Raw genomic sequence first — 13,618 nt, forward strand, 5'->3', positions numbered from 1 at the left:
CACGCTTGTCATCGGCGACTGTGTGCGGTGGGTCTTGCCGTTGAAAAAAAAACTTTCAAAGCTCACTGTATCTTCATGTGATACTAGACGCGGTAAAGGACTTACGTGACTCTTTCGATGTACATTTTTTAACCCCCGACGAAAAAAGAGGGGTGTTATTAGTTTGACCGCTATGTGTGTGTCTGTCTGTGGCACCGTAGCTCTTAAACAGGTGGACCGATTTGAATGCGGTTTTTTTATTTGAAAGCAGGTTTTCTAACGATGGTTCTTAGACATGTTTTATCAAAATCGGTTAAGCCGTTTTAAGATCATCAGCTCTTTTGTTCGCTGCGGTAGGAATCTTAGACGCACAATGGGTATTTACTTTAGTTTCAAACTTATTTGGGACCTTAAATTTGAAACGCCCATGTATCAGACAAAGGTACATAATGTCGTATTTTTTAAAGTTAGTTATAATTAATTAACCTTAGCCGTCCCCCGACACCAACGACGCTTAAATAAAAAAAAAATATTACTAGGTACTACTTAGATACTAAATTAACTTAGGCTAATTTTGCGGGAAATCAGCATAGTCCCGCGTGATAGGGATAAACGAATTCTTCGCAGCTGAAGTCGCGGGCAACTGCTAGGTAATTATTTTTTACTTTTTAGTTCTTTTTTAGCGGCGTTTTTTTCGGGCGTTTTTATTTTTATTTTTGTTGGCTTTTTATTGTGTCGGGGGATTTTAAAATTTTAAATTAAGTTTTTCTCTGTAACACTGGCCAGAGGCCTTAAGCCGAGTTTAGACTTGCAAGAAATATCGTGCAATTACATTGCAGCGCTCGATTGACCACTATAAACTCGTTGGCTTGACGGCCTCGCAATGTAATGCAACTTGCACATTTTTTTTTGCAACTCTAAACTCGGCCTTATATAGAGCGGGATCACACTTCGTCCGATTCGAATCCGTGAAAATACAGCCTCGATTAATCGTATAATTATTTGTATAGCCTCCTGAGTCCTGAGTTTTTATATTATTTCAAAATTATTCAATGAACAATTTGTACTTTATAAAGTACATTCGGCCGTTATTCTTAGTGTTAATTAGTCCTTTATAAAGTACGCGAGGACTTAGGAGGATAGTACAGTCGAAGGCATAAATATCTATACAGCCGTAGCGTCAAATATATGACAACGTGTATTGACTTTAGTTAGTGGCATAAAGTTGTATACATTGTTTTTAACATGTTAAACTATTTTGGATTCTTCGGCGTGTCCAAGAACGGTTTTTTTGAAGTCGGCTCATCAGCAAGTAACTACAATCCTACCGATAATTAAAACTTTTACCAGTTTCCTCGTTTTTACCTACCCGCAGTCACTGTGCACAAACCATAAATAAGAAAATGAAAAAGTAGCCGCAAAAAAAATATTCTTAATACTCACCCTTAAATTTCACCCGATAAATATGGTTTACAAAACAAACATTTTTTCCAAGGACTCCCCAGCGTCAGCCCCGCTTTGATCTCCACCGGCGTGCGCGCATAAATATTGTCGAGACAAATTTCGAGCGCATGCGATCATTCAGTTTACAGTTAGCTGATTCGATTAGATTTATTAAGTGGCTTCGGTTTGGGTATTCGGCTGGAGTTGGATGTTTTGCAGTTGCTTTAGTTTGTACAATTTGGATATGTGTGTGTCTTCGACCGCGCACATGTGGTACTACTATTATATGCGAAAGTTTGTGTGGGTAAAACATGTTTCGTGAGTGGTAACGAATAAGATGCCATCGGATACAGTGGTACCTACACATTTTGGGAAAGAGTATGTTCCTGTCGACTATTTACTTCAGCTTTGTAATTGGAATGAAAATGAAAAATGTTTATTTCGTTATAAAATCCGTTTAACAAATGATAGGGTGGGGGCTTTCTGGTAGGTATTGGATATTATACCTGTAACAGGAAGTCCCGTTCCTCCATAACTATTACATATTTTATTTATGTAAGTATGTATAACAAAACAAATTATCTTAAGAAGAATAAAATAAAGATAAAATAAGTTTTTGGTAAAAAAAACATTTTTAATACATTTTTTTTTTGCTGACTGTACTTTTTATTGACTATACTTGTATTGTCACCCAAACTACATTTGCATACATTTCAAGTCGATGCCATTAACCGTTAAAGAGTTCCGTCCTGTGTAGACGATCCTGGCTGGACTACCAGCAGTCACTACCAGATTATAAGTATTCCAAAGTTCAAGTCAATCCAACTACTGGAAGTTGGTCGAATTTAGCCAACCTTGTGGTGTGAGGTATCGTTGGATAGGTCTTTTAAAAACATTAGGGGGTTACATACAAATACGATTTTTCGATTTAGTGATATGTTTGCAAAATATTCAACTTTAAAGTGCAAATTTTCATTAAAATCGAGCGTCCCCCGTAAAATCTAAACCGGTGAGTGGAAAAATTTGAAAAAATTCAGGATGGTAGTAAGTATATCAAACGATCAAACTTACAAGGAAAACTATAACGGTAAAGTTTTCTTGAGAATTATTAGTAGTTTAAGAGTAAATAGCAGCCTTAGGTATAAAATATACCTAAAGTTGGAATATTCCGTACAAAATACGAAATCCTTAGAAATATTACTTATTTTTTCGTAATGGCTACGGAACCCTATTTCGGCCGTGTCCGACACGCTCTTGACCGTTTTTTTTAATAAAGTGAAATATTTGAGCGGTAGTGTGTTCGTAAACTTAATTCATTTATTACAGCGGAATAAAGTTCAAGAAAATAAACAAGACATTTGAAAAATGAGTTTATTATTTTAATTTTAGGCTTAATCCCATGCGCCGGGGCAGTTGTAGTGTCTGTTGATGCGAAGCCAGTCCTTGTCGGTGATGTATACGCGCTGGCCCATTACTCCCTCGTGTTCCTGTAACGTCATCACATCATCACCATCATCATCATCATCATCATTATTATCATTATCATTACTCATTAGATCTTGCTAATATTTTAAGTTTGCGTGAGCGTTAGGTACTCTTTTAAACTAAACCAGCTATTCAGACATTTGTGTCTGGTATAACACATCGCCTATTTTTACCGATATTCACCGAGATTGGGATAAAATTCCGAAATGACAACTTCTGTGCTTCGAGGAATTGGGCACAGGTGTCATAATCATACATCAGGGTTTTCGGTGCGGGAATGTTTGACATTAGCCAAAGAGTAGGTATTGACATAAGAAACAGAATGTACTGTAGCAGGTTTCTGCCTAATGAATAATTAATTGAAAAAAAAATAAGTACATGAAACATAATAATATTAATATTATATAAATGAAAAAGATCAGTCATTAAGATATGAACCTCTTCACTTCAGTTAAGTCTCTACTCACGCCTACTACAACTACCGACGTAGTAGAAAGATCGTTCAGTTCGTTGAAATGGATATTTACAGAAAGACGCATAGGAAAAATATTAATACTTTATGTAGTTTATTATGAATATTAATGAAGGTAATTTTTAATGTTATTTAATAATAATCTCATAAGGCTTAGTAGTAAAGCTAAAGTACCCCCTACATGAGTTAAAATAAAATTGTTATCATAGTTTGTATACAATTCGCAGAGAGGTAGTTATTCATTAGGCATAATATGATTTTTTTTCAGACTAACTTCTCTGTTTATCTCTACCCTCTCTCAAATCATTCCCGAAAACCCCGATATATGGTCATATCGAAGACTCATCATCCCAGCCTATATACGCCCCACTGCAGGGCACAGGCCTCCCCTCAGAATGAGAGGGCTTGGGCAGTAGACTAGAGTAGAGTAGGTAGTGTAGAGTTGGGTATCGAAGACTACTAGCTACAATTACTGGGAATTCCCGCGGGAATTTTGCGATATTCCGAAATTTTAAAACTCCTGACTTCAGCACTGCTGTGTGGAAGGCAAGGTAACACCACCACTCTATTTTCTCAAGAAAGTCGTCAGGAAGGTTCACTACTAATACGAGGACCATAACCATAAGAGTGTTATAACTTAGAAGAAGAGATAGTTTAGTTAGATTATCAATGCTATGACTAAGGGTAGACTGTGGTAGTCTCCTAACCTGAAGAGCGACGATGGTGGCTTGTCCGTTGTTGCTGAAAGCGAAAGGTCCGTAGTGGAGGCAGCTCACGTAGTCGTACTCGACGCCGAGATTGGAGACCAGGTCCGAAGTGTAGATGTCGAAGTTATGCTCGGTACCTGCACAGAAAGATTGTCCTAACACAGCTCTGTTCCTATAACCTTTCCGCCAACAAGACTAGAGTCTAGAGTCTGATTGGCGGAAAGGTTCTAGACTAAAACAAAAAAAGTTTAGTCACTAAACCTTTAGTCACGCGAATAGTTTTTGTAACAGTCCTGTAGCCGTATTGTCTAACGCTCGCGATCATGTTCACCGTCTCTTTCTACCCTCATCCCATTCCGTGTGACAGAAAGAAGTCGTGATAACAATCGTGATTCCGAGTGCGCTAGACAATAAAGACAGTCTTCTTGAAGCCCGGCAACCCCCGATCAGTTCCGATGACTTCCATACACTTGCATGCATGATCATTAGGTACTGCTATAACTCCAGTGGTCGTCTTGTTCTTTATCAAGGGATAAACATCGCTATCAGGACTCAAAATGTCCAGACATCATCGATCTGATTTCACAGTGCTTACAATAAACGTAAGGCGATTTGACAATTTCACCGGTTTTGAAGTTGAACAAATGACTGAAAAAACTTGATAAATGCTCGTACTTAAAAAAAAATGTTTTAGCAAAAAAGACAAAGATGTAAACACGCCCTTACCAGCCTGGAGATTCTCCTCAACAATCCTGACGTACTCGTCACGGTCGTATGTGGACTGCATGTGGAGGAAGCCGAGGATGTGCATCCATTCGTGGACGATGGTGGCGTGGCGGAAGCACCCGACTCCAGGGGTGTTGCGAGCCAAGTTCAGGGTGTGGACACCACGGGATGCCCAGTAGCCGACGTTTGCGTAGCAACCATTTGCTAAACCCTGGAATGATAATATTGGTATGAGCTTATTAACGTACGGAATGGTGAGATATGATGGGTTAGCCAGGTAAGTTTTGAAGAAGAAGAAGTCAAAAGTATGTTATGATTGAATACGGTACAATCACAAAGGGACCGGACGAAGTCGCGTGAAAACGAAGAGGCCTTTAGGTACTTAGCAGTGGTTGAATGTGGGCTAATTTGATTGATTGATTGATTCATCATTGGTGAAAAATTGTGCTGGGTTTGAAGTACGAGTGGTGTAAATAGCAGACAATAACAGCTCTATGTAATTGAATTAGTGAACAAGCAGAAATTGTAATTGCGTTGTATTTTTTATCGATATATAGGTTTTGAACACATCCGAAAGTTATTATCGAGTGGATGAATTCACCTAATACTTTTTAAACCTGCTGGGTGGAAAAGTAAAAGGAACGTGGCAGACGAAGGCCAAGATAGACGTGTTTTGACCAGGAAAGGAAAAAGTGGGTGTATTATCGTATCAGCCAGTCAAACAGCTGGCCGAAGACCGTGCTGAGTGGCGGTTACTCCACCGACAAGAGCATAGCTTTTCAATTTAAGAAGAAGAAGAGAAGAGAGATCACTTACAGTCAGACGAACGAAGGCGGTGTCGCTGGGCTCACGGTAACGGAACTTGATGCAGGTGTGCCTTTCGATGTCGGCGATGCCTTCCTCGATGGCCGCTGACTGCAGAGGACCTGGAAAGACAGGTAAAGGTAAGGTCCCGTTAAAAAAGGAATAGGTACTATACTCGACATGTTTTGGCGGAGGGGAGTTGGGCCTCCGGATCTCTCAATCCCCGTACGAAACACAGTAGCAAAACTACTATTTCACGACGGTCTTCTGTGGGAGTGTGGTACTAACCCGGTCGAGCCGGACCATTCGTACTGAACCCAGCAAGTGGTTATACGTCAGGCTCTACCACATGAAATAATGTGTCTGTATAAACATAAAAAGACGTTCCAAATGTTAATTCTATATCGAGACCTTATTAAATAATTCGGACGGACTGTTGCTGTTAACCTCAGACGACTTTTACAGCATACCGGAGAGAGGGCGAGCAACCAGATGGGCTGCTCAGCAAGTGGGTGGTTTAACTTAGCATGCATGCCAAAGGATGCTCCTGTTGAGATATCAAAAACTTTTTTTTCGGACGGCTTTTACAGCTTACCGGAGAGTCGGTAACAAAATTACTCTAATAACATCTTAAGTTTACGTAAGCCAAACGTTTGCATGTTTCGTAGGGCGTACAGCGCCATCTGTTGGTGGACTTCAAAAACAGTTTTACTACTTGACGCAGTTGTAATCTTAATGAATGTTAAACAATTTTCGTTACGAACACTAGGTACTGTACACAATAGGTCATTTACTTAGGTTTTTACATATAGAGGTGACAGCAACGCCTATTATTGGGCATCAGCGTGTCGGTCGAACAGTCGGAAAATTATTATATCTTTAAAAACTTTTAAAAGAACGGGTTTTTACTTAAATTATACAAGGATCGGATCGATTAGCTTAATTGTTCCCAAATTTATTATGTCCAGTGAATCGCTTGTCAAAAACTGTTTTTAGGCTAGCACTTAGTAATGTAATAATTTGATTATCTGACTATTCTGGTTAATCCCTGCGTATTCGATAGGTACCTACCTACCGTAATGTTTAATCATTATTCAAATTAATCAGTGTAAAGGTTACTTGATTATTATTTCAGATTTTATCGTCATCAAATAATAATAAAACCGGTATTATCAATACCTATTAATTGATAATTTTATCCGTATCAAACGTCTTGTTTTTATCATGATTCATGAGTTCAATATCGGGTATTTTGTTTTGATTACTACACTAGTTCAGTGACTTAGATTTGTTTATGTTTTAAAAAAGTCTTTCCTTCTGCGTATTTTTTTTATTCGACTGGATGGCAAACGAGCAAGTGGGTCTCCTGACGGTAAGAGATCACCACCGCCCATAGACACCTGCAACACCAGGGGGATTGCTGATGCGTTGCCAACCTAGAGGCCTAAGATGGGATACCTCAAGTGGTAGTAATTTCACCGGCTGTCTTACTCTCCACGCCGAAATACAACAGTGCAAGCACTGCTGCTTCACGGCAGGTTTAGCGAGCAAGATTGTGGTAGCAATCTGGGCGGACCTTGCACAAGGTCCTACCACTTGCGTATTGTTCAGACTTTATGACCATTCTTAAAATATCAAGTGGAAAAGCCTGGCTCAATTTAAATCCATTGAAAAGTTGTTTTTGTAAACAAATAGAAGTTATTGGCTAACTGTAGGTACTTTTTGCGTCGACTGTACTTGCATAGTCATCCAACCTATGTATACCTACACAACCGATCACTAGATAAATGTGTCAAATTACTCACAAAATTTGATTAGGTCCAAACAGACAAGAGTAGATGAGACTTACCGAACTCTCCCTCTCCGAACTCCCAGACGACAGTGTCATTGGGCCATTTGGTGTTAGGCCAGGTGTACGCGTTACGGCCTTGGGCATATTCCTGGAGCATGCCGTCGATGATGAAGTCGTCCAGAACTATGTCTCCCTGGTACTTGCCGCTGTTCTCCTCAGGGTTGGCCAGGGGAGATGTCATGCGAGCTATGTAGTCCCCATTTTCTGTGAAGCGAGAATTAGGTTAGTTACTTTGGAATTAAGAAAATATATAGTCAGTCATAGTTGGGACTGGGAATCGAACTTAGTTTTTTATTATTACTTATGTGATGCGTGCTTCGCCATAAATACAAATCCGAGCGTTACTGTGTAATATAATGAGTAGTACCTACCTGGGCGACCGAGCTTTGCTCGGGCTGAAAAGTGGCATACATCAGAGTTTAGGTTTAAAAAGGATTGAATTCCACTGGTAAAAAGAGTGAAAACACAAAAAAAACGAATCAGGAGAGGCAAAGAAGTGGCCGCAAAGAGTCTGGAAATAAATACAGCAAAAACATTGCTGTTCCTCTTATTTGTTCTGAAGGATGGACAATCGCAAAGCAAACATAAAACAACAATTAAATAAATAATTAGGTAGGTGTTCGTGTGCAATAATGAGTTATTGTATTGTATTGTACTGCAAAATATTTACTTCAGACTTCAGTGCACGGCATTTAAGTAGATAAAAATATTGGAGTGACTGCTCCCGCTGGGGAGTGTCCTCGACTCGACAAACACACTCAACAAATCCGCTTATAGTCGTGTCCAGGACTGATTGCAGATAATTATAATAAAAAAAAAAGTAAAAGCGCAACAAAATGAACGTGGCAAAACTAGGAACTAACGCGACAAGATAGTCTTCATTTTACCGTGAATGGCGCTGTTTGTATCGTTTGTTCCTGGTTTTTAGTATATTTTATATTAAAGCACTAACAATATAAAGCTAATAATAATCTATACTAATATTATAAATGCGACAGTATGTGTGTTTGTATGTTTGTCCGTCTTTGGCATAGAGATAGTGTATGGGTCAGAGAGTGACATAGGCTAGTTTTTATCCCGAAAAAATGCGCAGTTCTCGAAGGAACAACGCGCGATAACCGAATACCAAGCGGGCGAAGCCGCGGGCAAAAACTAGTTTATTGATAAAAATAATATAAAGCGCTCTTGTGCAAACTTCACCCACGTTCATCGTATCATACACAATCATCATCATCTTTGTCGATCATTCATCGACCGATATCGATGAAATTATGTGTAATTTTACACATCGTTACCGATATACTCAATAAATCAATAGTCAACTGAATATACAAGTTCAGTTGAAGGCATAAATATCTATACAGCCATCGCGTCATATATAATATGTGTAGGTACATTGATAAAAGTGGCGTAAATATAATAGATAATTTTGACGTCTTGGAAACGTACATATATATTTATAACCTTGACTGTTCATGTCAATTGGGCAGATGACACCATTAATCGACAATTAGCACATTGTTTTATGTTTTTTCGCGCTGTCATCGTTCACCCACCATTACCCCTCATATTTCGATTTCTAGATTTTTTTTACCGTCAACGGCAAATCCTACTAGACACTGGCAAAATTGTCCTCCAATGGACAGAGCCGTATTTTTTTAAAGAAACAACAACAACATTATTTTCTACTTGAAAATTAACTGCAATGTTAGATTTTTAGTTGCTTTAAACAGTTAGTCGATCGAGTAGCCAAATATAGTGGCACTTCACTTGGCATATTCACCGAAATATTTGCGTGTGTGAAAGAGATGAACTATATAATTTGTAGCGTGAGCGATGGAGATGCCAATAGCGCAACTCAAATACACAACGCCATGTGAAGTGCCGCCATATAGGTAACTATTGCTATGCAAAAGCTATACCTACGGGCTGAATACTTAGTTAGATGTCATCCCGACTTTTTCTCGCATTGTTTTCAAACTTACCGGTTTGGGTGTTCTCCAGGAAACTCCTGAAAGCCTGGATCTCCTCCCTGGACCTAACGATCGGGGGGGAGGCCACAGCCAACCCCAAGCAGCAAAGCACCACTAAAGCACGCACCATCTTCAGTACCTGAACTTCATTCACACCGAGCCCTTTTATAGCGCTATCTTTATCAAGCCGATTAGGGGAATTTACGTTGGGTGCTAATTAGTAATGCTGTCACGCTCTTATCTCTTACTCTATCTCATTCTCACACGCCTGCGTGACTGGCAGGTTTCAGATTGTATCGACGATTAACGTCAATCGATATCTGCTGCTGTGACGCGCGAGATGGCGCGACAAATCCGACATTTTTCTGACAACTACGAAATTCGAACTTCATATCGTATCGTCCGTCTCATACTCCTGTTAAATACTATCAAAATAGTTTGGTCGTAGTTTCCCCTTGCCTTCTACACCGCCACACGGCGGCCACGCCGTACAAAATACGCGTTCTTGAATCTACATAGGCACGACGATGTCTGTACACGCGTCAATGTGTGCGTAAGATACACAGGGCTGACTATCGCAAATCCCAAATAAATGCTACCAATGACTTATATGTAGGTATGCCTTAGATAGTGCAAATATGTAATCCTTAATCTTACCTTTGTATTTAAACCTACTTAAAATGTGTCTGTCTGTGTATTTAAGCATAATTATTTTCAATTACAATAGATATACGACTACAAACTTAAACGAATTATTCGGTAGGTAGTTATTTCATGTATTAATCGCGATAATTTCAGAAATCATTAAGTATATTTATTTAGAAAAAGGAAGTAGGTAGGGTACCGTTACCATTTCGCAAAATAATTGCTCCCGAACTTAGTGCCGTGCGGCCGACATACATCGCGTTGCGTTGCGCACCCGACTGCTTTCCTCCTGCGGTTTTCATGCAATCTGCGCTTGCGGGGTGGGGTAACTCGAACCGGTGCGGGGCGGAGCGTGGCCATTCTGTACGTTAGTACTATTATACCTATATTCTGTGACACCGCAGAGCTGTAGGGCTACTACGAAATTCGAAAATCGAATTTCGCGTCGTTTCGTCCCGAACGACGACGCCTATATTATCTAATACGAGAGTGAGAGGGTCGGTACGATACGAACTTCGATTTTCGAATTTTGTAGTGGCCCTGCAGGCCCTTTAGTCGGCTTTTACGACACCCACGGGATAGCTCTGTCCTATTCTAAAACCGGCCACAGCACCGACTACCTACCAACATGTAAACGTTATTATTAGATTAGGCACGTATGTAAAAAACCTACCTATGTATAATGCATAGTTGGCCTTCTAATAAGCGCCCCGGGCGAGTCTTACCCAATAAGTATTAACGTTAATATAGTTTTCCTTTACATTGATAAAAATAGGTGTTTAAATAAGTGGTTAAATTGAGCTGGCACGCGCGGCGCCCTGTAATCTGGTGCCCCTCACCCCCCTAACTAAACCCGGCACTAAAAATGCTTGAAAGTTTATTTACTTACACGCAAACTTAAGCGGTGCGAAAAAAAACTATCATGTTTTTAATGGAGTATATAATGCAAATATAATCGCGTAAAGCCCTAAATTGACGAATCAATCAATTCCTGCATGGCTAAGCTTAAGCTGGTGTTGATAAGATACTTTAATAAGACCCCGTACAGGGTGTTAAAATATAGGGGGAATCGATTTACGAAATCTTCTTCTAAATTGTATTTAAAAAAATATATTAATCAATTGTGTTGTGTTTTGTGTTATATTGTTGTTGTTGTAGATTGACTAGGCAGATCTGTAAGACGAGCGTTGATTGGGAACGTTGGAAGAGGAAGGCCTAGACGAACTTACCACAATCAAATCGAGGACGTTCTGAAGAAAGGTTGGATCAGGGGTACTCTAAACCGACGTGCATGCATGAAAAGATTGATGAATGTAGAGGAAGCGAGAGTTGTATGCCAGGATCGTAGCAAGTGGAAGGATGTAATCTCTGCCTACCCCGTTGGGATAAAGATAAATAAAGAGACATGCCATTTGACAGACATTATTCGCTGAGTGCGCGATGATAGCGCCATCTAGCGGTTACAATTACAGCGGACTTTGAAATATCAAATGCAGCCATTACGAAGAGTTGGTAAGTAAACAAACAAATATTTCAATGAAATATCGTAATTTACATAAATACTATTCGATCATGTAAATCTATAGTGTCGCAAATAACGAAACAACAACGACAAAGATATCTTTGGTTTTTGACGACGTGCTTAGGTAAGCACAAATAGGTATTTGTAAACGTTGTTCGCTTAAATATGTTTACTTCTCGTGAAGACAGTCAGGAGAAAGTCCGTGTGCTGAAATGAATTGATTGTGCCATTTTAGACGGGAATTGAAAAAGGTCAACGTTATTTTCGACACTATAGATAGATCGATAGTGAACTGGGAATGAAATAACTTTCATTCCCAGTTCACTATCGAATTGCATCTTTTATTTCATTAGGTACCTATTATTAAGTTGAGTGCCTACCTGATAAGATACTTATAATAAATCGATATCTTAAAACACAATATTTGAGAAGAAATCGAGTTGAGAATTATTCAAAAGGGGAAATTTAAAAATGTAATACCTAATTTGTTTTGTAAGTAGTCGCAAAGCAAAAGCATCTTCAACCGATTTCCAAAAAGGAGGTTCACGCTTTGTGGTACCTAATCCTACTAATATTATTTATAAATGTGAAAGTTTTGTGAGTGAGTATGTTTGTTACTTATTAACGCTGAAACGGCTGGACGGATTTGGATGAAATTTGGCAAAAAGTTAGTTTTATAACCTGGATTAAAACAAAGGATACTTTTTATGAAAAAAAATGCCTAAATAAAGAATTTTATTATTATTATTATTATTCCCACGGGATAGGGATAAAATCTCTAAATAACAACCGCTGGGTTTAGAGTCACGAAATTTGGCAAGGGTGTTTTAATTTAACGTCAATGAAAACCACGATGTAATTTTAGGGAATTCCCACGAGAATTTAATAAAATCCCAGAATTTCATTTCTACTGCTGTATCTAATGATTTACTAAATGGCATTGCTTGAGTGGTTTCAAAAATAGAGCGATATCCAGATTCAGTAGGCACATAATAGTCAAATAGTTTTGTCGGACATTTTTTGAAATTGGATATCGGTCACTTTTAGTTGCGTTAACTAGGTCACACACACAGAACATAGCATCTGTGGAAAGCATGCATATTTCTTCTCTATATGGTCTTGTAGAAAAAATGTAAGTTTTGTATCAATTCACAGACTTTACTACCTAGGTACTTCTAAATGATACAGTCACCTGCATTAATATCAGCCACAGCGGAGCGTGCAAAAATATCTGACACGTGCTACCGACTCTAGGATAGAGTCGTACGGATCAGATATTTATGCAAGCTTTGGTGTATCAGATACTGGTACTGGTGACTGTACTTTCGAACGACGTGCCATCCCTACACTCTAGGCGCTCTAGCTAGAGCTGTACCACTAAGCTACCATGAGTTTACAGTGACCGTACTCGATAGAGAATTGTACAGCACGTCTATAAATAATTTACGCCGTCGCTATCGAGTACGGTCACTGTAAACTCATGGTAGTGGTACTGAGATGAATCCTGTAGCACCCTTAGTTTCCCTGATTAAACGAGTTACGGAGTGAGAAATGGTGGCACCGATCCGAAATTGCGAGTGAACCTTGCACACAGCTCATCGCCTTTATCAACACGTTTTCAATTATCTTTATCCACTTCGAAAATAAAATTACGATTACCTTTGATTTTATCATTATCAAAGTGTTATTTGATAGATAGATAAGTCTTATTAATATTATAAACATGAAAGTTTGTATGTAATTAAGTGTTTGTATGTTTCACGCTAAATTGTCTAGGTACCGATAGTTGAAAACTACTATGTCAAAAAAATTCAACACATTTCTACTTTTGAATGGTACATATTTTAGTGATGTGATTCTAAACTCGGTCTCCTGGAATCTTGACACTTAGGTATGTTTTGCGCTTTGCTAGCGCCATCTAGTATTGAGTAGGTGAATAAAACGAACTTGAGGTCGCACGAGTGTGCTCTAATTAGGTACTTATCTATTGATCTATCCAATAACTTCTTT

The 13,618-nt window shown here is 39.0% G+C and overlaps 1 protein-coding gene across 1 annotated transcript; it reads right to left on the minus strand.

Annotated features, from left to right (window-relative positions):
* Positions 1-2,779: 2,779 nt before the first annotated feature.
* LOC141443548 (zinc metalloproteinase nas-4-like) lies at positions 2,780-9,586 on the minus strand. Its single transcript, XM_074108890.1, has 6 exons — positions 9,454-9,586; positions 7,466-7,672; positions 5,629-5,738; positions 4,813-5,023; positions 4,087-4,223; positions 2,780-2,909 (listed from the first exon to the last, which is right to left on the minus strand). Exons 1-6 carry the CDS (start codon positions 9,569-9,571, stop codon positions 2,814-2,816), a joined length of 879 nt encoding a protein of 292 aa, XP_073964991.1. The 5' UTR covers positions 9,572-9,586; the 3' UTR covers positions 2,780-2,813.
* Between the last annotated feature and the right edge of the window lie 4,032 nt (positions 9,587-13,618).

Source organism: Choristoneura fumiferana, chromosome Z (assembly GCF_025370935.1).
Source record: "Choristoneura fumiferana chromosome Z, NRCan_CFum_1, whole genome shotgun sequence".
In the NCBI taxonomy this organism is placed as follows: Eukaryota; Metazoa; Arthropoda; class Insecta; order Lepidoptera; family Tortricidae; genus Choristoneura; species Choristoneura fumiferana.